Source organism: Halichondria panicea, chromosome 5, assembly GCF_963675165.1.
Source record: "Halichondria panicea chromosome 5, odHalPani1.1, whole genome shotgun sequence".
NCBI lineage: Eukaryota > Metazoa > Porifera > Demospongiae > Suberitida > Halichondriidae > Halichondria > Halichondria panicea.
This window is the reverse complement of record NC_087381.1, coordinates 903,176-928,590: the sequence shown is the minus strand read 5'-3', so window position 1 is coordinate 928,590 and position 25,415 is coordinate 903,176. Positions and strand designations below refer to the sequence as shown.

The following is a 25,415-nucleotide window of genomic DNA, read 5'->3' as shown; positions in this document are numbered from 1 at the left end:
CTAACCGTAGTAGCTAAATGACCTTTGATCTTGGTGTGTTACTGCCGGGATGTGCGCTCACACATGGCATTCTGAGATCTTTGATAATCAATCCATCCATCCACTATCAGTATGTCTATCTTGAGCATGTCAACAGTGGTGGGAGGTGGGACAGGGGTATTATCAGCAGTAAAGGACTGCTTGCAACTACCTGCGACTGAGTCAGTTTTGTTACATTATACCGGCCTATAAATTATGGACAGAACATTTTTAGCCCCGCTGTTCTAAAGTGAGTATTCATGTACCACTATAGTTTCACTCATTAATATTATTTGCACGGGCATCCGGCAATAGCGACTAAACAAGTTTCGCTGCATGGTGTAAGTATAAACAGCTCAGTAAAAAAGTTATAGGTATAGGGAATTGCTACTATAATGCTATCATAATATTATTTCTAGACTGCATGCTATTATTCAGTTTCTATACTCTTAAATGTTCTTTGATCTAGCGCTAACTAATGTATAATTATAGTGCTAACGAAAACATGTTCAGCTAACGTATATTTCGGAAATTTCAATTGGTGTGTCTTCATCTCCAATAGATTGATCACTACAAAGCCTCAACTCGATATCGTTTGTAGTTGGTTGAGGGAGTTGCTTGCAGAACCACGGTGGATTGTTGAACTCACAGCAAGTACTGGTACCCCCGCATCCCTGACCATCCCAGACTGGATCATCAGAATAGAACTTGATACGACTATATGCTTGTCGGCTTCCAGTTTCACAGAAGTAGTCTTGACCGATGAAGGAAGGTACAACTCCAGTGTAGGTCAGGTCAGGTCTTGTGCAGGGACATACATAATAAGTGGATCGAGTTTCATCAAGTGCATTAGCAAATGTCCAGATGTGCTGACGAGGCAACTGACCATGGGTTAGGCTCACACCATCAACGTAAACATTATCAATAGATAAAGCTCTGTTGGAGAAATATGGATGAAAAGCATCCATTGTACTACTTTGATATCCATTGATTCGACCACAAACTGTTGAGTACTTCACCCCATAAGCTGGATATGTAGTAGACAGACATCCCGGTGCATGTCTACCACAAGTACGCAGTGGTGATTCAGTCCTGTTCATCAGTCTAAATCCCTCTGGGCAGTTTTGGTTAGGATCGGTCATGTCAAGGTTGGCTACCCTCATCCATCCTCCTGCAGTGTTGCAGCTACAGCTTGTTCGATTCATGTCACAGTAGATCAGAACAGGAGAGCTAGTAGTGTTAGTGGAAATCCAGTATTCTCCAGATGGTCGGCCTTGAGAGATGTCACCACAAGAGCTTGCTGGGTTGTTAATGGTACCCAAACGAAGCTCTTCCACAATTAATTGTATATTTTCCAGTCTGTTTTCTTGCTCGGAAAGGCTTTGTTGTAAAACACCGGTGGTAGCACTTAGCTGATCTTGTAGCCTTTGAAGCAATTGATTGGAGCTATTTAGTTGTGTTTGCAATTCCATAATCTGACCTCCAAACTGCTCGTTGGAATTGTCTAGTTGAGCTTGCACCAGCTGAAGGCTTTCGTTAAATGAATCTTTATCAGCTTGCAATATCTGGATAGACGTTGTTAGTTGCACTTGCAATTCCGTGATCTTTATTTCAGATTGTCCGTTTGAGTTGACTAGTTGAGCCTCTAACATTTGAATTTGTTGACTATGGCCGTCTATATTATCAGTCAGCTGTTCAATTGCCTCTTTATAATTTGTAGAGCAGATAGTCTGTCTCATGTAGCAGGTGCTGGGTTGGTTCCAGGCTGACCCCAGACCAAGGAGAGAGCATATCATCAATAGTTGATACTTCATTGTTAACATGCCTCATGCATATACACACATTTTTATACACACATTTATACCGGTCGTATATACTATCGAGGCGTGCATGCAATCAACTTTTTTGTGGGAAACTGCATGGCCTAAAATAACATACATAATATTACACTGGCTATACAAGCACGCATGCATGTGGACTGCATGCACACATTATATTGTATATGTATACCCATCGTATAGTACACATCTATAGTATCAACTTTTGTGGGAGATTTACATGGCCTGAAATAACATAATACGCCCTTGATAATAGTATACATAAATAGGCTTTTAGCCAGCATATACATTGATGTACCGCTCGTACAGTACACATCAATGCTAGTAATGACCTCAACATTTTGTGGAGGGCATGCATGGTTGGAAATAACATGTTTACACAAGGCCTTTAATCCGATTAAACCTATATATCCGCGTTTGTGTAAGGGCCTAATCTGGGTTCTGATTAGTCAACCCAGCTCTATAGAGGTGTGGGTCAGAAGTGGTGTAGTTGTGAGCAAACACAAAGCGCAAATTATTCATAGATCTAGAGTTGTGTTTGTGGGTGTTCCTATAGAGTAAGTGTTCACTTGCTTTAGTTTCATATTAGCCACTGTTTGCACAAATTGCATTTTTGCAAACCTATGGCAATTGTGGTCGTTTTTGCTCTGCTGTTATATAGTGCACAAAGTGTTCTTGGAATCGCTACAGCTATCTTGTTTATATACCGCTGTATGCTGTTATTCAGTTTCTACTCTTATACTTGGTTCTATAGCTTAGCTATAATATACATTGTTTATCGACTGTATATTTCGGCAATTTCAATTAGTGTGTCTTCAGGATAAGATTGAAAACTACAAATCCTAAACTCGATATATCGTCTGTAGTTGGTTGAGGGAGTTGCTTGCAGAACCACGGTGGATTGTTGAACTCACAGCAAGTATATACACAGCTTGCAACAACAAGTCATACAAGGAGAAGGTGGGTGGAGGCTATTGGTTTCCAACAGCAACTGCTACCATGCACACAACCATATTAAAAGTAAAATTTCTACCCCAATGTTTTTTATACGGAAACCTCGTTAGATAGGTATCTATGGGATATAGAAGTCTTCTTCTCAAGAGGCCTGTGCATGTAGGAGGCTATTATATGTACATGCATATGTATATAATTATACACTTCTATCTCGACCAAGTAATTAACAAGGAGAGGAAGTGGGTGTGGGGACAATGGGCCTCTGTTGTGTGATACGGTCACATTCTGCGTGCTATACATATATATATACCTGCGTTCTGCAAAATGAGTTGGTATAAAATTTAATGCCTATTTGACAGATGCTTTTTAGCCCCGCTGTTCTGAAGTGAGTATTCATGTACCACTATAGTTCACTCATTAATAATATTTGCATGGGCATCCGGCAATAGCGACTAAATAAGTTTCGCTGTAGTGCAAGTATGAACAGCTCATCGATCAGTAAAAGTTAGGCAGGGAATAATTGCTACTATAAAACTAAAGCTATCATGTAGATTATAGATCTACTATTATTCAGTTCCTACTCTTGAATGTTTCGTTCTAGAGCTAGCTATAATTAAAGCTACTTCAGCCAACGTATATTTTGGCAATTTCAATTGGTGTGTCTTCTTCTCGTAAAGGTTGACTACCACAAATCCTCAACTCAATATCGTCTGTAGTTGGTTGAGGGAGTTGCTTGCAGAACCACGGTGGATTGTTGAACTCACAGCAAGTACTGGTACCCCCGCATCCCTGACCATCCCAGAGGGGATCATCAGGGTAGAATATACGACTAACTGCTTGCCGACTTCCAGTTTCACAGAAGTAGTCTTGACCGATAAAGGGAGGTACAACTCCAGTGTAGGGGAGGTCAGGTCTTGTGCAGGGACATACATAACGAGTGGATCGAGTTTCATCAAGTGCATTAGCGAATGTCCAGATGTGCTGACGAGGCGACTGTCCATGGGTTAGGCTCACACCATCAATGTAAACATCATCAATAGATAAAGCTCTGTTGGAAAAATATGGATGAAAAGCATCCGGAGTACTATTTTGATATGCAATGATTCGACCACAAACTTTTGAGTACTCCACCCCATACGTTGAATAGGTAGCAGACACACATCCTACTGGTCCTTTCACTCGGCCACAAGTACGCAGTGGTGGTTCAGTCCTGGTTGCCAGTCGCAATCCCTCTGGGCAGTTTTGGTTGGGATCAGTCATGTCAAGGTTGGCTACCCTCATCCATCCTCCTGCAGTGTTGCAGCTACAGCTTGTTCGATTCATGTCACAGTAGACCTGAACAGGAGAGCTAGTACTGTCAGTGGCAATCCAGTATTCTCCAGATGGTCGATCTTGAGAGATGTCACTACAAGAGCTTGCTGGGTTGTTAATGGTACCCAAACGAAGCTCTTCCACAATTAATTGAATATTTTCCAGTCTGTTTTCTTGCTCGGAAAGGCTTTGTTGTAAAACACTGGTGGTAGCACTTAGCTGATCTTGTAGCCTTTGAAGCAATTGATTGGAGCTATTTAGTTGAGTTTGCAATTCCATAATCTGACCTCCAAACTGCTCGTTGGAATTGTCTAGTTGAGCTTGCACCAGCTGAAGGCTTTCGTTAAATGAATCTTTATCAGCTTGCAATATCTGGATAGACGTATTTAGTTGCACTTGCAATTCTGTGATCTTCATTTCAGATTGTCCGTTTGAGTTGACTAGTTGAGCCTCTAACATTTGAATTTGTTGGCTATGGCCGTCAATATTATCAGTCAGCTGTTCAATTGCCTCTTTATAATTTGTAGAGCAGATAGTCTGTCTCACGTAGCAGGTGCTGGGTTGGTTCCAGGGTGACCCCAGACCAAGAAGAGAGCAGATCATCAACAGTTGATACTTCATTGTTAACGTGCCTCATGCATGCATATACACACATTTTATACACACATTATATATACCCGTTGTATATTACTATCGAGGCGTGCATGCAATCAACTTTTTTGTGGGAAACTGCATGGCCTGAAATAACATACATAATATTACACTGGCTATACAAACACGCATGCATGTGGACTGCATGCACACATTATATTGTATATGTATACCCATCGTATAGTACACATCTATAGTATCAACTTTTGTGGGAGATTTACATGGCCTGAAATAACTTAGATCCCATTTGAGTGTATTTAGCAGGGAACTATGAGCTATAGTACCGGTACTATAGATTGCTCTGGGCTACAAACTACAACATTGTACATTGTATTGTGATTTACAAGAAGATACACATGTAATAACATAAAAATTATTGTAGCTAGATGCTTTGTAGTAATATAATAACAGAACTAGAATGAAAGAGAGAAGCTCTAGTTTCTTTTTTTGGCTTTGTTCGAAAGTAGTAGGAGACGCTCGTTTTTTGGGCAGTTTGCTGTGCTTTTTTGCTGCAAGGCTGCATGGGGGAGGAGCTGGATGTATGGAAGTGCTGGGATTCTATAGCTTTGGCTTCTTCCTAAAGTTCCTTTCGCTTTGTTCAAGAGTAGTATAGGAGCCTCTCGTTTGCTGGGCTTGTTTGCTGCAAATTATAGCTTATAGGTGTCTTCCCTTTCGCTTTGTGAGAGTAGTATGAGCCGCTCGTTTCTTGGGAAGTGTGCTGGGCTTGTTTGCTGCAAAACTGGGGGAGGAGCTGGATGTTTCCGTTTTGTGGGTGGAGCTAGGACTATAATTTTGTCCATCAAACTGAGGTGGAGGAACAGGGTTGACTTGAGTAGAGACCACAGATTTAGTAGAGACACAGAGATGCCAACTTCAGATATTAGTTTTCAAAAGAATAATGATGCAGTTGCTAGGTTGGCTGTTTATATAGGTTGACTGTTGCTAAGCTAGTGCATTTCTAGTAGCCAATAGGTTTTGGGATCTAAATCAGTTAGAACATGTGCATTCGGTATCTATGGTTATAGTGTCCCTCATCCCTCGGGCTAAAGCCCTCGAGCTTTGGGACACTATAACACATAGATACCTCATGCCCATGTTCTAACCATAACTTAATACGCCCTTGATAATAGTATACATAAATAGGCTTTTAGCCAGCATACATTGATGTACCACTCGTATAGTACACACCATGCTAGTAATCACTAATGACCTCAACATTTTGTGGGGGGCATGCATGGTTGGAAATAACATGTTTACACAAGGCCTTTAAACCTATATCTGCGTTTGTGTAAGGGCCTAATCCGGGTTCTGATTAGTCAACCCAGCTCTTGAGGTGTGAGTCAGAAGTGGTGTAGTTGTGAGCAAACACACAAAGCGCAAATTATTCATAGGTGTGTTTTACATGTGTGTGGGTGTTCCTATCATTAGCACGGTAGTGCTAATAGTATAGGGTTGGGTCGAATACAGCAAAAAGCCCCCCTCTGGATCTCACCTAAGACACAAGACACAGTTATTTTGAGTTTATATATCTGTTGCCCATATCATTTGTGACATTTGTGTGAAATATGAACTGAATTGAACGGATCACTAACGGTATTCGCCTCCAACTTTTAATTCCTTCCGAAAGCGGGGGCGTAGCTTCATTGCATACTCTATACTAACCGTAGTAGCTAAATGACCTTTGATCTTGGTGTGTTACTGCCGGGATGTGCGCTCACACATGGCATTCTGAGATCTTTGATAATCCATCCATCCATCCACTATCAGTATGTCTATCTTGAGCATGTCAACAGTGGTGGGAGGTGGGACAGGGGTATTATCAGTTATCTTAGGGGTAAAGGACTGCTTGCAACTACCTGCGACTGAGTCAGTTTTGTTACATTATATACCAGCCTATAAATTATGGACAGAACATTTTTAGCCCCGCTGTTTTGAAGTGAGTATTCATGTACCACTATAGTTTCACTCATTAATATTATTTGCACGGGCATCCGGCAATAGCAACTAAACAAGTTTCGCTGCATGGTGTAAGTATAAACAGCTCAGTAAAAAAGTTAGGTATAGGGAATTGCTACTATAATGCTATCATAATAATTATTATTTCTAGACTGCATGCTATTATTCAGTTTCTATACTCTTAAATGTTCATTGATCTAGCGCTAACTAATGTATATAGTGCTAACGAAAACATGTTCAGCTAACGTATATTTCGGCAATTTCAATTGGTGTGTCTTCATCTCCAATAGATTGATCACTACAAAGCCTCAACTCGATATCATCTGTAGTTGGTTGAGGGAGTTGCTTGCAGAACCACGGTGGATTGTTGAACTCACAGCAAGTACTGGTACCCCCGCATCCCTGACCATCCCAGAGTGGATCATCAGTGTAGAAGGTATTATAACTAAATGCTTGTCGGCTTCCAGTTTCACAGAAGTAGTCTTGACCGATGAAGGGAGGTACAACTCCAGTATAGGTGAGGTCATGCAGGTCTTGTGCAAGGACATACATAATAAGTGGATCGAGTTTCATCAAGTGCATTAGCAAATGTCCAGATGTGCTGACGAGGCGACTGACCATGGGTTAGGCTCACACCATCAACGTAAACATCATCAATAGATAAAGCTCTGTTGGAGAAATATGGATGAAAAGCATCCATTGTACTACTTTGATATCCATTGATTCGACCACAAACTGTTGAGTACTTCACCCCATAAGCTGGATATGTAGTAGACAGACATCCCGGTGCATGTCTACCACAAGTACGCAGTGGTGATTCAGTCCTGTTCATCAGTCTAAATCCCTCTGGGCAGTTTTGGTTAGGATCGGTCATGTCAAGGTTGGCTACCCTCATCCATCCTCCTGCAGTGTTGCAGCTACAGCTTGTTCGATTCATGTCACAGTAGATCAGAACAGGAGAGCTAGTTCTGTCAGTGGCAATCCAGTATTCTCCAGATGGTCGGCCTTGAGAGATGTCACTACAAGAGCTTGCTGGGTTGTTAATGGTACCCAAACGAAGCTCTTCCACAATTAATTGTATATTTTCCAGTCTGTTTTCTTGCTCGGAAAGGCTTTGTTGTAAAACACCGGTGGTAGCACTTAGCTGATCTTGTAGCCTTTGAAGCAATTGATTAGAGCTATTTAGTTGAGTTTGTAATTCCATAATCTGACCTCCAAACTGCTCGTTGGAATTGTCTAGTTGAGCTTGCACCAGCTGAAGGCTTTCGTTAAATGAATCTTTATCAGCTTGCAATATCTGGATAGACGTATTTAGTTGCACTTGCAATTCCGTGATCTTCATTTCAGATTGTCCGTTTGAGTTGACTAGTTGAGCCTCTAACATTTGAATTTGTTGGCTATGGCCGTCTATATTATCAGTCAGCTGTTCAATTGCCTCTTTATAATTTGTAGAACAGATAGTCTGTCTCATGTAGCAGGTGCTGGGTTGGTTCCAGGGTGACTCCAGACCAAGGAGAGAGCATATCATCAGCAGTTGATACTTCATTGTTAACGTGCCTCATGCATGCATATACACACATTTTTATACACACATTTATACCCGTCGTATATACTATCGAGGCGTGCATGCAATCAACTTTTTTGTGGGAAACTGCATGGCCTGAAATAACATACATAACTGGCTATACAAGCACGCATGCATGTGGACTACATGCACACATTATATTGTATATGTATACCCATCGTATAGTAGAGTAAGGCATCTATATTCAGACACAATGCATGTTCAGACACTCATTCTGAGGAAACAAGCAGTGATAAAAAATTTTCTTTTGCACCATCTGATCAAGCATGTGTTACTATGAATGTATGCAAAAAAGAATTGATTACTAAGTCTTCAAAAGCTGAAAATGTGCTAGTGTCTGATAACGGTAAGAACAGACAAAAAAATCGATCATCAGACACAACCTACCGTTTCTTCTGTAGGGGGATATGCTGAGAGTCACATAGTAATTATGTAAGGACAATACTAAACAATAAAACCCCCAAAGTTGGAGTTGCAAAACGCTTGTATGTCTATGCAGCAATTATTTCTACTGAGTCACTCGCGTATCAATGATCAGACAGCAAATGGGGTCAAAGGTCAAATGTCATTGTCATCCACGTAAACACGCCCACTAAAACATTGGACCTTTGACCCCAGTTGCGTGGGATGCCAAGAACATTTGACCTCCATGCCTCACTGGAGCAACATAATGCCCTCGGGCCGCATGCTGGGCAATAAACTGCTAGTGAGTGATTCATATACCATTATAGCTACTGTATAACAGCTTCACTAGTAGTTTCCAATTTTTGAGTTGAGCACAACATCACTGCTGTGTTCAGTTGGGGGGAGGGGGGAACCATACAGTTATGAATAAGTACAGCATGCACATGGGAATACCAAAGTTTTGTCTTGGTAATAGGTGGAAAAAGTACACTGTTACAGTAATAGTCTTAGGCCAAGCATGTGGTGTGTTTAGACTGTGCATGTAGTTATGAATATACACTTTGGAACAATGATTATAGTAAACATGCATGCATGCATGTGTGTGTGTTCAGTTGCATGCATGTGTGTGTGCTCAGTTGCATGCATGCATGTGTGTGCTCAGTTGCATGCATTGTGTGTGCTCAGTTGCATGCATGCATGTGTGCTCAGTTGCATGCATGTGTGTGTGCTCAGTTGCATGCATGCATGTGTGTGCTCAGTTGCATGCATGTGTGTGTGTGCTCAGTTGCATGCATGTGTGCATGTGTGTTCAGTTGCATGCATGTGTGTGTGTTGTTCAGTTGCATGCATGTGTGTGTGTTCCGTTGCATGCACGCGTGTGTGTGTTCAGTTGCATGCATGTGTGTATGGTGGGCCGTTTGTTTCAAAATTCAAATGTTATATTTTCATTCAAATTACAATACATTCATTCAAGATGCATATACAGTATTCATTCAAGACCTGCAATTGTCATTCAAGATTTTAATGCATTCAAGTCGACAATAATTATTCAAGATATCATGCATGCATATACAGTCATTAAAACACAACATTTAAGAGATGTCCTTTGCTTAATGCTCAAAACTCGAAGGTCGGCAACGAACCCCTGACCTCTTGTTAATTTTCGTCAATCAATGTCATGTTTCTGGTTTGGGAATCACCTTACCACTACTGAAGGAGGGAGTTGATTATTGTGAACCCCATTTCCTGTTAATTAAAACAACTACACCATGCAATAAAACCACAAAGTGTGGCTAAAGTCATCTGAAATTATGCATGTTTATGCATCCATCAAAATCTTGAATCTTGAATGAATAATCTTGAATGCTCTTGAATGAAAATTGCACATCTTGAATGAATGTATTGTGATTTGAATGAAAATGTAACATTTGAATTTTGAAACAAACGGCCCACCATATGTGTGATGTGTGTGTTCCGTTGCATGCATGCGTGTGTGCGTGTGTGTGTTCAGTTGCATGCATGTGTGTGTGTGTGTTCCGTTGCATGCCTCACCATGGGGGGGCGTAACTGTGCAGTATTGATAGTCAAATGTTCAGAATTCAGGGAATGAAACATGATATTATTAACCCGAGGCGTGCCGTGGCACCACGGGTTTATAGTAGTCGGTCAGTCTGTCTGTCTATCTGTCTGTCTGTCTGTGTATTCTGAGTCTATATACTCACCTGGATGCGATAGCACTGTGTTTGTACCATTGATAGCCTCAACACAACATAGTTTTAAATTTGGCTGTTAAAGCTTTATTGGCGAATAAAAGCGAGCAAAAGCTAAGAAGCTAAACCTGCACGTTGGCCTAGATGTACACGCGGCTTTGACTTGAGACTGTAGACTCACTATAAACCTCAAATTAACGCCGAGGGTTTGCACTTCAGTGCTCTAGTTTTTTAATTAACTGTGTTGTGTTCAGTTGGGGGGGGGGGGGGGGCGGGGACAGTTATGCAGCACATACAAACATGCATGGGATGCCAAATTAAAGTCTTGTATATAGGTGCCAAAGGTATGTACCGACCGTGTGAAGTGTATCAATAGAGTGTTCCTTGTTGTACTATTATATACATGCATGTAGATCAACATTACTGAGTATGCCGTGAGTGGTGTTTTTAGACACTGTGCAGTTGTGCATGCTAGGTCTTTGTGGGAAACAGTAAGCACGCATGTGGTGCAGTTAGTAGTTTGGGGAACTGTGCAGTTAAAATACTTTGATGTGATTGAGAATGTAGGACAGTGAAGTGATCCTTAATTCAATAAAGTGCACTATAATATTACGTGGGGGATACTCAACAACACTTAGAACATGCATTTCTCCCACACTTATAAGCATGCAGTTAGTGCATGTAGAGTGGGATGATGCGCTTGACCACATAAACAGAAGCCATGCAGGTTGTGTACATGCATGCATGTGATTGCCCCAGGCACATTCATGCCAATGACTGCTGTGCAATGATTGTTTCTTCTTGTTAAGGAAGTGTTACTTGTTGTAATATGGCGGGGGGGGGGGGGGTATGGACTCGATCACCACACACTCAGAAATTCTCACCTATACAACATTAATAATACTCTGCTATATTTGTGGTAATTTTGTACGTTTACCAGCAACTGCATGATTATTCCAAAGTAGTTGGGTTTGTTTGTGCAATGATGCACTACTGGTATTCCAGGAGAAGTTCAGCAATGCGTAGCAGATGGTACCTATAATTATATGCTATAACAGGAGGAAACAATCATTGCAGGAATGCATGTGCCTGGGGCAATTACACAGCCTGGCCTAATAAGTAGTTGGGTTTGTTTGTGCACTGATGCACCTCATAAGCGACGCCAGGCTGTGTAATTGCCCCAGGCACAGTCATGCAATGATTGTTTCCTCCTGTTATAGTCTGCCATGCTATGCTGCACTTCTCCTGGGATACCAGTATAGTGCACCCATCACCCCCACCACATCCACCGTCTGAGTTGTGGCGAGAGTCCGGGAATTGTGATGACTCAGCAATACAATTAAGTACCTGGTTGTATATTAATCATTGTATAGACAGCATGTCGTACGTATACGGTGTATTTGTTTCATGACCTGTGATTATATGCAGTGTAAGTAGCTCAACATGTGTACAGTTGCATGCATGGGAATGCTTTAAGTTTAGTGAACGAATTATCTTAATTGTCTGTGAAGAAATAATTGTAACTCGAAGATTGTTGAGAGCTAAATATATGCAGTCGGACTATTCTTGCATGCCCGGCCCATGATGGTGTTGTTAAATATTCACGAGATTCACAATGCATGTGTGTTATCTGATTTAAGGGTGTGACAGTATTCATTCACTTCCTGTATGTCATCAGTGACAGAGACTCAGATAGTGTTGTCACAATTACATAATTATCCCATGATACTCAACTGCTAATGATATATATATAGCTACACAACTTGATCATAGCTGCACAACTTGAGTTTTAAACTGTTGGTGACTTCTACAACTCAACCAAGAATACAGTATTATTACAAGGTAAGTATACACTTATATACATGTATATCAGTATACGTCTAACTGGTGACATCGGACTTTAGTCAAAAAATTCTCAAAAGCAAATTTTGTCATGGCAACCCCATCGAACTGTGTCAAGGATGTTACGATGTTAACAGAACCCGAGGTAAATCAAATCAAAATGCATGCAATAGCAACTATACTTGTGTTGTATCTCTATAGCTAGCAATTATTAACTGTTGCATGCATGTAACTGCTGATAATAATGCATGCAGATTGAAACAATAGCAGCTAGTGATGCACCCTTCTTCAAGATTGGAGTTGACGTAAAGGGGAAGGAGTATCTGTGTTATGTGAACTCTGAGAACCATGGGCTGATGTACCCTCCTCCCAAAACAGACAACTGCAAGAGTCCCTCGGGTATAATATAATTGTTATAGCTATACATGCTCTATATAGCATGTCATGCTATAGCAGTGGCCAGGGGCGGATCCAGGAATTTTGAAAAGGGGGGGCAGTTTGAAGTTACTAAAAAAAGGTCAACAGTTTTTTTAAAGCTCAATCAGTGTAGCTTTTCTGATCATGGATTGATTGATGACAGTATGACATACATAGTGGCAAGAGATAGCAGAAATGGATGGAATCATCTTGCTCTTCAGCTTCAAAGTCTACAACTAGAGATGTCTGCATGTGATATGCTGCAATAATTGATTTCTGCTTTAAGCCACACCCACTTTGTGAGCTAGTTTTATTCGAGCTGGTCAGAATGGGGGGGCACGTGCCCCTTGTGCCTGCACTGGATCCACCACTGGTGGCGGATCTAGGATTCTTGAAAGGGGGGTTCAAGGGCTCTGAATAGTTGGGCGGAGCCCGACCGTCCCTGACGGGAGGTCGGGTTTCAAGCCTTTGTCAGGATTTGTCTTTGCTGAATTATGTAACACGCTGATAAGCAGCTATGAATAATCATTTTATTCTATGAATATTATTATCCTGAAGTGGGTGTTAACCAATTATACCTTGCTTGAGGTTGCGCAACCGGACGTGACACAGACCACAGTAGAAATGCTGCAATTTGATTGGGCTGCAACTATAGTTGCAGCAAAGACAAATCCTGACATAGGCTTGAAACCCTACCTCCTGTCAGGAACGGTCGGGCTCTGCCCAACTAGGCTCTGAGCGGGTCAAGGACTGTTAAATTTACCTAAAAAAAAGGTCGTCACTTCTTCTAAACAGTGAGCATGCGCATTAACACACCGACTTTTTTCCTAAAAAAAGGTCATCACTTTTCATGAAGCAGTCTGCATGCACTCGCTCAGAGTTTTTAGCCTTCATAGTTACTGAAACTGCACAGACAAAGCTTCGCAGGACTAACAGGACTAAAGGTAAGTGAGAAGTGCATGTGAAAGCTAGTAAGAAAGGAACAACTTGCTAACTAGTTGCTTGAGCCTCCCACTCACTTCTTTCTTAAAGGGGGGTTCAATTGAACCCAAAGAACCCCCTCTGGATCCGCCACTGGTATTGTACTTTAAGTTACCAATATAATTATTGATCCCTCTAACAAATGTAAAATAGTGTGTTGACACAAATTTAAAGTTTGGACCACATATATAAGTATACGTACCCTTCCCCCTTAATAGGCCCTGATAAATTATGCTCGGAATAATTTTAGCATAATAGGTGTCTAAAAAGGAATAATAGGCATCAATGTCCATTTTTGGTAAAGATCATTACATTAAGTTTTGCATAACGATGTTTTCATGGCAAAAATGGCTGAAGGTGAATATTTAATCAGCCGCCCTTTTAGGAATGCCTAATTATGGATCAATTCAATTCAGCGAGATAACACGATATATTCATTATGTCTTGAGTTAGTTGTATGTTGTTCTATACGTCTTAATTTGTTATGTCACATTTTTGGGGAAAACCAGAGAATAATCGGATTTTTTATGAGAATAATAGGCACATTTTTCAAGAATTAAAGAATAGAATAATGCATGGGTGAAAAAAAAGCATAATTTATCAGGGCCTACCCTTTAATAAAATGAGGTGTATGAAATTTTCTGTTAATATAGTTGTGATGAAGATGGTCAAATTGGAGAAGCAGGGAGACAGCGATCAACACGGTTATGTTATCACAAACCCTGTGGTCAAAGATACCTACCTCAAAGTCACCGAGGAAACTTTAGGATCGAAGAAAAAGAGAGCTGTGAGGTTTGAAAAGAAATCAGAAGAGGTACATTATTGGATTCAAAATAATAACATTGATCATAATAATTATTAGGGGTTTTACCAAAGCCAGCTGTTCAAGCTTCGCAAGCATACAAGCTCTGATTCAGAAACAAAGTTTGCTCTCTACACAACTGCAATCAACAGCAAAGGCAACAGCGTGATCTACTACCTGAAGACTGAGTCAAGAACCATCGTGGCTGAAGAGAGCAGCTCACCAGACAACTATGACTACTTCTGGGTGAGTAAAGTATATAGTAATTAAAGACTCTCTATGCATTTTATTCATATATAATAGACAGATGCGTATATAATTAAATTACTTTGTGGCAACATGCTATATTTTTTCATATAACGAAAAATCTCAGCCTGGGAACGAGACTAGTTAGTTATTTAGTTGTTATACATGCATGGCCTGTTAGAGTGGGCAATTAGTTTTTGAATCAATCTTGTTTTACCTATTCGATGTCTGACATGCAGAGTTTGGCACTTACTTTGCGGCTCTAATTTAAAATTAATTTTATTCATAGTGTTTGTAAATTACTCGCATGCATGCAGTTTGAGGTTCATTGCATTTTCTAATTATCCACGAGTACAATATTTTGCGATTTTACTCTCATTCGCAGCATTAATACCTGCGAAAATGTGTCACCTTATTTATCATTGCTTTGCATGCAATGTTTACTGTCTGCATGCATGCATGTATTCATTGTCGTAGGTAATGGCGCAGTCAGACGGCTATGCTAAATTATAATTATAGTATCAAAACATGTTACTCACAATTATAGTGCCATCGCTACCATGGCACCGATTATCATGTTCTTTGTATTGTCAACACAGTTTGGTCGCAATGTTGAAGTAAGACCCACTTATGGACCAGCACTCACAGTTTCAGAGGTAAAATAATCCAGTATCATGTGCAATTTAATTAAATTTCTTAAACAGCTGAATCAAAGTTTAGTACCTGTTCCAGTTGTCATACAAATTTCTACTGATAACCCTGGCCATAGTAATGGATACTTCCTAAAAACGGATACTCGTAATGACACACTCTTTGATAGCGAGACTGTCCTTAATAATACCCTCCCAATTCCCATCAGCTGTAAGTTCCGTGATAATTATTGTCTGCGTGCACCGTTAGCATTTTACAAGTTTCATAATTATTAAGTACACTTTCATGTACTGTCTGTTATGTTATATAGATATACTGACATTCACGCCCCTTGGTACACAACCTAGTACATTCAAATGTACCAGCCAAGTTCTGAACTTGCATCATTTGAATACAACAGATGCAGCAGTATTGTTTCAAGAGGTAAATGAATTAATATACATAATTGCAAGTGGTAGGACTTAGTTATTTTTTTTTTTACTTATAATTATACCCCAGTTACGTATGCGCAGTGAGGTATATACGGTAGTGCATGTGCTTGTGGGTGTTTGTGTGTGTATCACCACTTCATATAACTGCTCAACAGTTAAAATTTAAGAACAGGTAAGAGCTTCTATATAGGCTTTCAGCAACATTTATTGGTCGTGGATTTTCGAGTTATGGCTAGATTTGCTTACCTTGATGGCCATTGCCATAAATAATAGAAGAAGTGGATGTATAGCTTGTATATAGTTAATGTCTGTGGGCTAATTTCCTGGCTGCGTTTCCTATATCGGTGAATCACCTTTCTTATTATCTGCCATTGCGCAGTCTCCTGGGTATAATATAAGTTATAGTATTATATAGTTATAGTTCTATTTATAGCACCGTATATAGCGGGTATACTATAATTATATTATTTTGATGATATAAATGTTTGTGTTTTTCGCTGATTAAGCATACCATGGACAAACATTTATATCCACGAATTTAATATCACATGCATGCATGCTGCAGAAATTAAGGCTGGTATTCCGAAAATTAAATCCAAGAAAACCTTTCTAACAGTCATTTCGCAAAAGTTTATATACCCTCGAAATAATATACGCACTATATACGGATATATGTATATAGACTATAGAGTGCTAGCTATATTGGTGCCTGCCAACACTTTAAACTTTAAACTAAGGAAACAATTATGTGATATTGATATAATTTCCCACTTTCTGCATCGTTCCTGTGTTTTCCTAGCCTCGAGACCAGGCCGATTAAAATACGGCCTGGTCTCTATTGCATGGGTGATAGTGCACATGCGTGAACTGAGTTACCCAGAATCTGGGTGACTTTTTAAAGTAAACCTTTATAAAATTAAACCGTAAACTAGTTTGTTTACTGGTTTCTTTCCGTATTAATTTTAACAAATATTTGTCTCCTGTGAAGCTGTGGCTTATGCTCTCTATTGCGTTGTCGAGAAGACTTGCTGGCTAGCTGTGGCCCCTATGGTGTTGTCGAGAAGGCTTGTACACTAGTCTGAAACCAGAAGAAGCTCTCATTTGTAACAGAAACCAGGTTCAAAACATCACGACCATCCAGCCATCATAGAGGTAGATGAGAGCCTCTTCTGATTTTAGACTAGTGTGCAAGCCTTCTCGATAACACCATAGAGTGCCACAGCTAGCTAGCAAGGCTATAAAGCTTCATATACAAACTGTATAGTAAACGTAGATAGTATGTGGGCGTGTATGGACCACGCCTATGATTAATTACACATGCAATAGGTACCAGGCCGTATTTTAATCGGCCTGGATTCGAGGCTAGTGCTTTCACGACTCCTGTATGCAAATAGTCCCACCGCCCTCACCTCATTAATATATAAGGATCCTATAATTATAGTTCAACTATTTGTGGTATACCGTATTCGAGGGTATACATTTTCGCGGATTTAATGTTCGTGGAATATTGCCTTTTGCAGCATGCGATATTAAATTCGCAGTACATGCCTAATCCGCGAAACCGCGAATATTTATACCCTCGAAATATATACCCGCTAATGCCGCTATACGGTATAATTATACTGCATGTGTTATGCATTCCTCAGCGCAACGCAAATAGTTTGCCACTGTGCAATGAAGCTCAACGCACGCTCTACAAGCATCTTGTTGATTATGCATGTGCCTGCATTTTTTATTTATTATGAGCAAAATCTATCTAATAAAATATCTGGCTGCATAATTATACAGGTCCTTCGTCCTCCAACATTTCAATTTCAAGCTGCGTCATCACGGTCACCGTACGATATGATCATCTATGAGCCTGGCGCTAGTACTGCTGGTGGTAATAACTATCTGACATATGCATCGGTCAACAATCCATTGAAAAATATCACAGCAACTACAGAGAGAAGTTTGGCAACATGGTTTGTTATTTATCCAGTGTTATAGCCTAACACATGATGCTGCTGTAATGTAGTTATGAGGCACTGTACATGACTGTTATAATAAATATAGTCATATTGAACTGTAGAAGATATAAATGGATCTAGTAAGTATTATAGCTGAATATTTTTTGCCCCAGAAAATTAACTGACTACAATTATTTTAATTGATTGGTACTTAACTATAATTATAATAATAAAATTGGAAATCAAAACACAAGGATAATAGTTTGATATTAATGACAAAAGCAAATAAAATAAATCAGCTTAAAATGAATCGAATTATACTTCTACCTTCTAAAATATTCCGCTAAAAAACTGAGTCAAATAATTATTGTCAGTTAGTTCGGTTTGTTCAGAGAGAAGTGAGCTCTTCTTTCTCTGTAGAATGCTGACTGGCATTATCATCATCATCTCCGAACTTGAGAATCAAGCTCTGCATTGAGCGGTCTGAATTTGATGCACCCTCGTCTCTCTCAGCCTTCTCGTCAGCAACAGCTGCTTCTTTTGCCTTGGGCTCTTCTTCGGCTTGTTCACTCAGGTCTCCAGGATTGACGTAGATGTCAGGAGCAGCGACTGTTATTTCAACCCCGTTCACAGGACGAGTGTTGGCTGGTTTAATGTCTTCAAGCAACTGGATTATCATACTCGATATATCATAGCTGAAGTTAACCGACTTCTGCATGGTGGCTATAATTATAATGAATGATGCTCTGTGTGCATGTGTGGTGTATATATAGGGTATACATGCATGGTGGTGTTGACTGCATGTATGGCTGCAAGGTCTATAGTATAGTGAGCTATAGGGTATCTAATACTTTGTGAACGAAAGCAAAACATGGAGAGAGGCATTAACTTGCAAAAATTCCTGCATGTGTCACGAAAAGTGGTCTATATATAGATTCTACATGCGAGTATCACTGAGAGTTGAGTACAACATCCTGAATGTGTGTGCATGTGTTCAGGCTGCATGTGGCAGTGCAGCTATGAATATACTTTGACAATGACAACGTATGATTATTGCATGTAAGCTTAATTTTTAACAGGTGTACAATTGAGGCTGTGCAATTTATTATGGAGCAAACAATGATTTATTATTATAAGCATTATATCCTTTTTAACAGTGCATGCATGCATGGTGCATGTGTATACAATTAGGGGGGCTGTGTGCTAATGGCGGAAGCAATGAATATAGTATAAGCATTGTGCAACTGTATAGAAAGTATATAAATTCGATATAATACCTATCTCTATCTGAAACTGGTGACATCGGACTTTAGTAAATCTTTATTCTCAAAAGTAAACTCTGACATGGCTATACCCCATCGAACTGTATAGTGGATGTTACTACAGTTGATTATGAGTTAACAGAACTTGAGGTACATAAAAAACACAGTAAGTAGCTATATAGCTGAATATTTTTGTTAAACGAAATATTAATTGAGCAGAGAAATTGATATAATGAACAATTATATTTGGAACAGTTAACACGAATATTAAAACTGAGATAAACTCCCACACACCGGTATTTCACATGCAAACCTATTGATGTAGTTTCACATGCAAACCTATTGGTGGGTGTGGTTTCCTAGCATGGAAGCCGGCCTATCAAAATCCTATTAATGAGAGTCACAGCTGTGATGCGTAACTGTGGTAACACTTTTCTGTCTGATGCCTATTTATGAATACGATTTCCTTAATGTACAGTCAAATTGCTTCAGTTCTGACCAATGGAGAGGGAGAGGGTGGGTGAATTGTGGCTACTCCTGTTGTACATATAATTATACAACTGCACAGTTTGATGAATTATTATATAGTGAACTGATTCCCTATGCCACTATAATATAGTAGCTATATAGACATGATACACTAAGCAATTGAGCACATGCATGCATGCATGCATGAGACTCAGATCGAGTGGTGTGTTCAGTTGTGCAGTTAAGAATGCGGGAAACATATATAGTACTTGGTCTAGTGATAGTAGCATAATTATATCCTTTTTAACTGTTTTGCATGTGTTATTGGGACTGTGCATGTGCAGGTATGAATATGCTAAGCATGCATGTGCTGCGTTCAGTTGCCACTTGGGGGCGAAACTGTGCACTTATGAATCTATATACAGCACATGCGCAGGGAATGCTAAAGTCTTGTATGTGGCAAAGATATACACTGTTCAGGTATTAGATTCTATACCAGGCTTTATTTGTAAATTTGTTGCCAATGCATGCCAACCGCGCGATATTTTCAATACATGTTATCAGAGGAGGGAGGTTTAAATTTAATGGTGACAGTATTCATATATAATTATGTCATCAGTGACAGAGACTCTGTGTTACCATAGTTACATATTCCCATAATACTCAACAGCATGCTGATAATAGCTGCACAAAACTTGTATTAAACTGGTGGTGACTTCTACAACTCAACCAAGAATACAGTATATAAGGTAAGTATATAATTATATACACTATAATATTGTATATATATACATACGTCTAACTGGTGACATCGGATTGTAAATTCTCAAAAGCAAATTTTGTCATGGCAACCCCATCAAACTACTGTGTCAAGGATGTTGCGATGTTAACAGAACCCGAGGTAAATCAAATCAAAATGTATGCAATAGCAACTATATACTTGTGTTGTATCTAGCTGTAGCTATAGCTAATACAGCACTTATTAACTGTTGCATGATTGTAACTGCTGATAATAATGCATGCAGATTGAAACAAGAGCAGCTAGTGATGCACCCTTCTTCAAGATTGGAGTTGAAGTTAAGGGGGAGGAGTATCTGTGTTATGTGAGCTCTGACAACAATGGTCTGATGTGCCCCCCGAAAACAGACAACTGCAAGAGTCCCTCTGGTATAATTATGACTGTTAGCCTCCCCCCCCCCACTAATAAAATGAGATGCATGCAATTTTCTGTTAATATAGTTGTGATGAACATGGTCAAGTTAGAGAAGCAGGGAGACAGCGATCAACACGGCTATGTTATCACAAACCCTGTGGTCAAAGATACCTACCTCAAAGTCATCACTGACGAAACTTTAGGATCGAGAGCTGTGAGGTTTGATAAGAAGTCAGGAGAGGTACATTATTAATTAGAGTCAAAATAATAACATTGATGATGGGATCATAATAATTATTAGGTGTTTTACCAAAGCCAGTTGTTCAAGCTTCGCAAGAATACAAGCTCTGATTCAGAAACAAAGTTTGCTCTCTACACAACTGCAATCAACAGCAAAGGCAACAGCGTGATCTACTACCTGAAGCCCGAGTCAGGTACCATTGTGGCTGAAGAGAGCAGCTCACCAGACAACTACGACTGCTTCTGGGTGAGTAATTAAAGACTCCCATGTATTACTCATAATAATTATAGACAGATGCAAAATTATTTTATGGCAACATGCTATATTTTTTTCATCTGTTTAATAGAACGAAAAATCTCGGCCTGGGAACAAGACTATAGTTACCGTATAGCGGGTAAGTTTCGTGGGGTAAAAAATTCATTCAACTCGAGAAACGGTAGTTTTTGTGAGTAAAAATTTAGTTTAGTCTCGTGGCTGCACGGCATTCCTACGTTCAGATAAGCCACGCCTACGATAAAATTTCGTGGAGGTCAGCCTGCCCACGAAAAATTAATAACGAATATTTTACCCCACGAAAATTACCCGCTATACGGTAGTTAGTTAGTTGTTATACATGCATGGCCTGTTAGAGTGGGCAATTAGTTTTTGAATCATTAATTTTACCTCTTCAATGCATGAGCGGCTCTTAATTAATGTTATTCATAGCGTTTGTAAATTACTCGCATGCAGTTTTAGGTTCATTGCATTTTGTAATTATCCGCGAATACAATATTTTGCGATTTTACTCTCATTCGCAGCATTAATATACCTGCGAAAATGTATCCCCTTTATATATACACTATGTAGTTGCTTTGCATGCAATGTTACTGTCTGCATGCATGCATTGTTGTAGGTAATGGCGCAGTCAGACGGCTATGTAGCCTCGATCCCAGGTCGATCCGTCTCCAATTGAACGCTATAGGTCGACTCCTAGCGTTCAATTGGAGACTGATCGGCCTGGGTCGACCTATAGCGTTCAATTGGAGACGGACCGGCCTGGGAACGAGGCTAACGGCTATGCTGAATTAATTATAGTATAATTACTTACTCATAATTAATAATTATAGTGCCATCGCCACCATGGCACTGATTATCATGCATGCTCTCTGTATTGCCAACACAGTTCGGTCGTCGCAATATTAATTTTGAAAAACGACCCACTTATGGACCATCACTCACAGCTTCAGAGGTAAAATAATTCAGTAATTATAATATCTTGAGCATTTTCATCGACATTTCTTCAACAGCTGACTCAACTCTTGCAATCTTCACCGACTGTTCAAGTTGTCATACAAATTGCTTCTAGTGAATTCTTCCTAAAAACGGATACTCGTAATGACACACTCTTTGATAGCTCGACTGTTCTTAATAATACCCTCCCAATTCCCCTCAGCTGTAAGTTCCGTGATAATTATTGTATACCATTTTCTGCGTGCACCGTTAGCATTAATTTACAAGTGCATGTGATTCATAATTATATCTATATAATAAGTACACCTGCTTGCATGTACTGTCTGTTATGTTATATAGGTATACTGACATTCACGTCCCCTACTGTAAGAGTTACACAACCTCGTACATTCACATGTACCAGCCAAGTTCTGAATTTGCATCATTTGAATACAACAAATGCAGCAGTATTGTTTCAAGAGGTAAATGAATTAATTTATACGTAGGATTTTAGTTATTTTTTGCAAAGGAAACCTAATCCTCACAATTATTTACAAACAGTACATGCCCCGGTTGCGTATGCGTATCACTGCTTTTATAACTGCTTAACCGTTAAAATTTAAGAACAAGTAAAAGCTTCTATATATAGGCTTTCAGCAAGGTTTTATTGGTCCTGGACTTTCGAGTTATGGCTACCTTGACGGCCAGATAATAGAGGAAACCACGAGCATTTTATATTATACCATCAAAATATATACCCGCTATAATTATATACATACGGTACTATTTTATTATTAAGTAGAACAACTAACTATTATACCCACGAGTTTTAAGAGATTGCAATGGCATAGATACAGTATAATAAGTAGGCTTTTCTCAATTATGCAAAAAAATTTGCCTATTATGCTATTCTTTTATGCCAGGAAGGTCCACCTATTATTCTTTCGACTGTTAGTATGTTACCTATTATTCTTTGACTGTCACCTATTATTCCAATAGATTTTTCGGAAAATGAATCATTAAAAAAGTGTGTGAGACAGTGTTTACAAAAAGAAAAAGCTATTTTCTGTTATTATATTGTAGCATTACAGATGCACATTATATAGTCTTGAAGAGAATGGGTTTGTTTCTTATTAAAAGAACTTTCCAAAATAGAGAAAACTCTTTCTGCAGCTGCAGATGATGGCTGTAGCAAGAGGACATGTGGTCTTTGCACTTACCACGCCCCTTTATGTTAAACCACGCCTCTTTAAGTAAAACCACACCTCCAAATTTATTTTGTTCACCTGGAATAATGCTCAATGCTAATGGAGCTCAAAATGGTCCCTATTATTCCAAAATTATGCCAGCATAATTGGGAAAAGCCTAATAATAAGGAAGTTAATTCCATATAACCGTAATTAAATTATTAGAAGACAGAAATCCGTATAAATATGGAAAAAACCGTATACTTGGAGGCTCAGCTAGTGATACGGTATATACGGTACAAAATCTGTCTAATAAAATATCTGGCATAATTATATACAGGTCCATCCTCCAACATTTCAATTTGAAGAAGCGCCATCACGGTCACCGTACGATATGATCATCTATGAGCCTGGCGCTAGTCCTGTTGGTGGTAATAACTTTCTGACATTGGTCAACAATCCACAGGAAAATCCATTGAAAAATGTCACAGCAACTACAGAGAAAAGATTGGCAACATGGTTTGTTGTTTATCAAGTGTTAGCCTAACATGATGCTGCTGTAATGTAGTTACTGTAGTTACGGCACTGTACATGACTGTTATAAACATAATTAATTTTATTATAATTATAGTCATATTGAACTGCTGTAAATTGTAGAAGATATAAATGGATCTAGTGAATATTTTTTGCCCCAGATAATTAGCTGACTACAAAATATGATTATTTTGATTGGTATATATACTTTATAAATTATAGTTATTCTTCAGATGCTAATAATAACAAAGAAATTGGAAATCAAAACACAAGGATAATTATATATAGTTTGACAAAAGCAAATAAAATACATCAGCTTATGAATATGTCGTACAATCGAATTATACTTCTACCTTCTAAAATATTCCGCTAAAAAAGTGAGTCACATAATTATTGCATGTCAGTTAGTTCAGTTTGTTCAGAGAGAAGTAAGCTCTTCTTTCTCCGTAGAATGCTGACTGGCATTATCATCATCATCTCCGAACTTGAGAATCAAGCTCTGCATTGAGCTGTCTGAATTTGATGCACCAGCCCTCATCTCTTTTAGCCTTCTCGTCAGTAACAGCTGCTTCTTTTGCCTTGGGCTCTTCTTCGGCTTGTTCACTAAGGTCTCCAGGATTGACGTAGATGTCAGGAGCAGCGACTGTTATTTCAACCTCGTTCACAGGACGAGTGTTGGCTGGTTTAATGTCTTCAAGCAACTGGATTATCATACTCGATATATCATAGCTGAAGTTAACCGACTTCTGCATGGTGGCTATAATGAATGCTCTGTGTGCATGTGGTGTATATATATATAGGGTACATGCATGGTGGTGTTGACTGCATGTATGACTGCAAGTTCGTTTGAACACTGCTATATCAGATGGAGTAGTGCGTCTTCAGCAGGTGAGATAGCTAATCACTTATTCTTCAATGACCAAACAATGCCATACAATGCATGTACAGAAAATGATGGTGCCCTAGTCTTAATAGATCATGCATTCAGCTGCATGCATGCATCGGTATGCATTAATGTTGTAAACTTTATGCCACAATAATAATTATAAGTCAATCCTCCTCCATCATTGGTCGATCCTCCTCCGTTGCTTGATTACTTCCAAGCTCGACAGAATACAATTTTATTTAATGAGCCTGTATGGGTCTACCAGACTATGATGATGATAACCAGCGTGCGAATACACAGAAAGAAGTCACGGCGACTAGGGACCGAAGCAGAGCAACGTCATTTGCTATTTATCTTGTGAGGGTAACCGATGAGCGGAGATTAATCCACCGTTAAAGAGTAGCCTGTAACTAATGAACTATAATAATTATATAGATAATAATAATATAGTTATATCAGTCAGTACACTATTTCGTAATACGGATCTTGTTGTGTAAATTAGTGAACGAACACAGTAAGTATAACTATAGCTGAATATTTTTGTCAGACGAGATTATTAATTGAGCTGAGATATTGAAACAATGGGCAGAGCAGCGCGAAAATTAAAACTGGGATAAACTCCCACACACTGGTATTTCTCACATGTAAAGCTATAATTGTGGATGTGGTTTCCTAGCATTGAAACGCGAATATTAGAAAATTTCGACTGAGAGCTCCGGAGCAAAATTT

At 39.3% G+C, this 25,415-nt stretch overlaps 4 protein-coding genes and 1 pseudogene across 5 annotated transcripts; 2 read left to right on the top strand and 3 right to left on the bottom strand.

Annotated features, from left to right (window-relative positions):
* Positions 1-276: 276 nt before the first annotated feature.
* LOC135335765 (uncharacterized) lies at positions 277-1,828 on the bottom strand. The gene has a single exon (XM_064531313.1). The coding sequence runs from the start codon at positions 1,812-1,814 to the stop codon at positions 528-530; it is 1,287 nt and encodes a 428-aa protein (XP_064387383.1). The 5' UTR covers positions 1,815-1,828; the 3' UTR covers positions 277-527.
* A 1,606-nt stretch (positions 1,829-3,434) lies between these two features.
* LOC135336346 (uncharacterized) lies at positions 3,435-4,742 on the bottom strand. The gene has a single exon (XM_064532108.1). The coding sequence runs from the start codon at positions 4,740-4,742 to the stop codon at positions 3,435-3,437; it is 1,308 nt and encodes a 435-aa protein (XP_064388178.1).
* Positions 4,743-6,734: 1,992 nt separating this feature from the next.
* LOC135335724 (uncharacterized) lies at positions 6,735-8,847 on the bottom strand (annotated as a pseudogene).
* Positions 8,848-12,107: 3,260 nt separating this feature from the next.
* LOC135336232 (uncharacterized) lies at positions 12,108-17,950 on the top strand. Its single transcript, XM_064531985.1, has 9 exons — positions 12,108-12,269; positions 12,332-12,414; positions 12,524-12,668; positions 14,321-14,481; positions 14,530-14,715; positions 15,315-15,371; positions 15,420-15,576; positions 15,677-15,789; positions 17,586-17,950. Exons 2-9 carry the CDS (start codon positions 12,361-12,363, stop codon positions 17,784-17,786), a joined length of 1,074 nt encoding a protein of 357 aa, XP_064388055.1. The 5' UTR covers positions 12,108-12,269; positions 12,332-12,360; the 3' UTR covers positions 17,787-17,950.
* A 2,116-nt stretch (positions 17,951-20,066) lies between these two features.
* On the top strand, positions 20,067-24,032 carry LOC135336231 (uncharacterized). Of its 2 annotated transcripts, none has more exons than XM_064531982.1 (9): positions 20,067-20,225; positions 20,310-20,377; positions 20,502-20,643; positions 20,716-20,870; positions 20,931-21,116; positions 22,033-22,098; positions 22,157-22,304; positions 22,440-22,561; positions 23,607-24,032. In XM_064531982.1, exons 2-9 carry the CDS (start codon positions 20,321-20,323, stop codon positions 23,811-23,813), a joined length of 1,083 nt encoding a protein of 360 aa, XP_064388052.1. In that variant the 5' UTR covers positions 20,067-20,225; positions 20,310-20,320; the 3' UTR covers positions 23,814-24,032. The 2 variants fall into 2 exon arrangements, with proteins under 2 accessions (XP_064388052.1, XP_064388054.1); XM_064531984.1 differs by having other exon boundaries at positions 20,082-20,224; positions 20,298-20,377.
* The last annotated feature ends 1,383 nt before the right edge of the window (positions 24,033-25,415 follow it).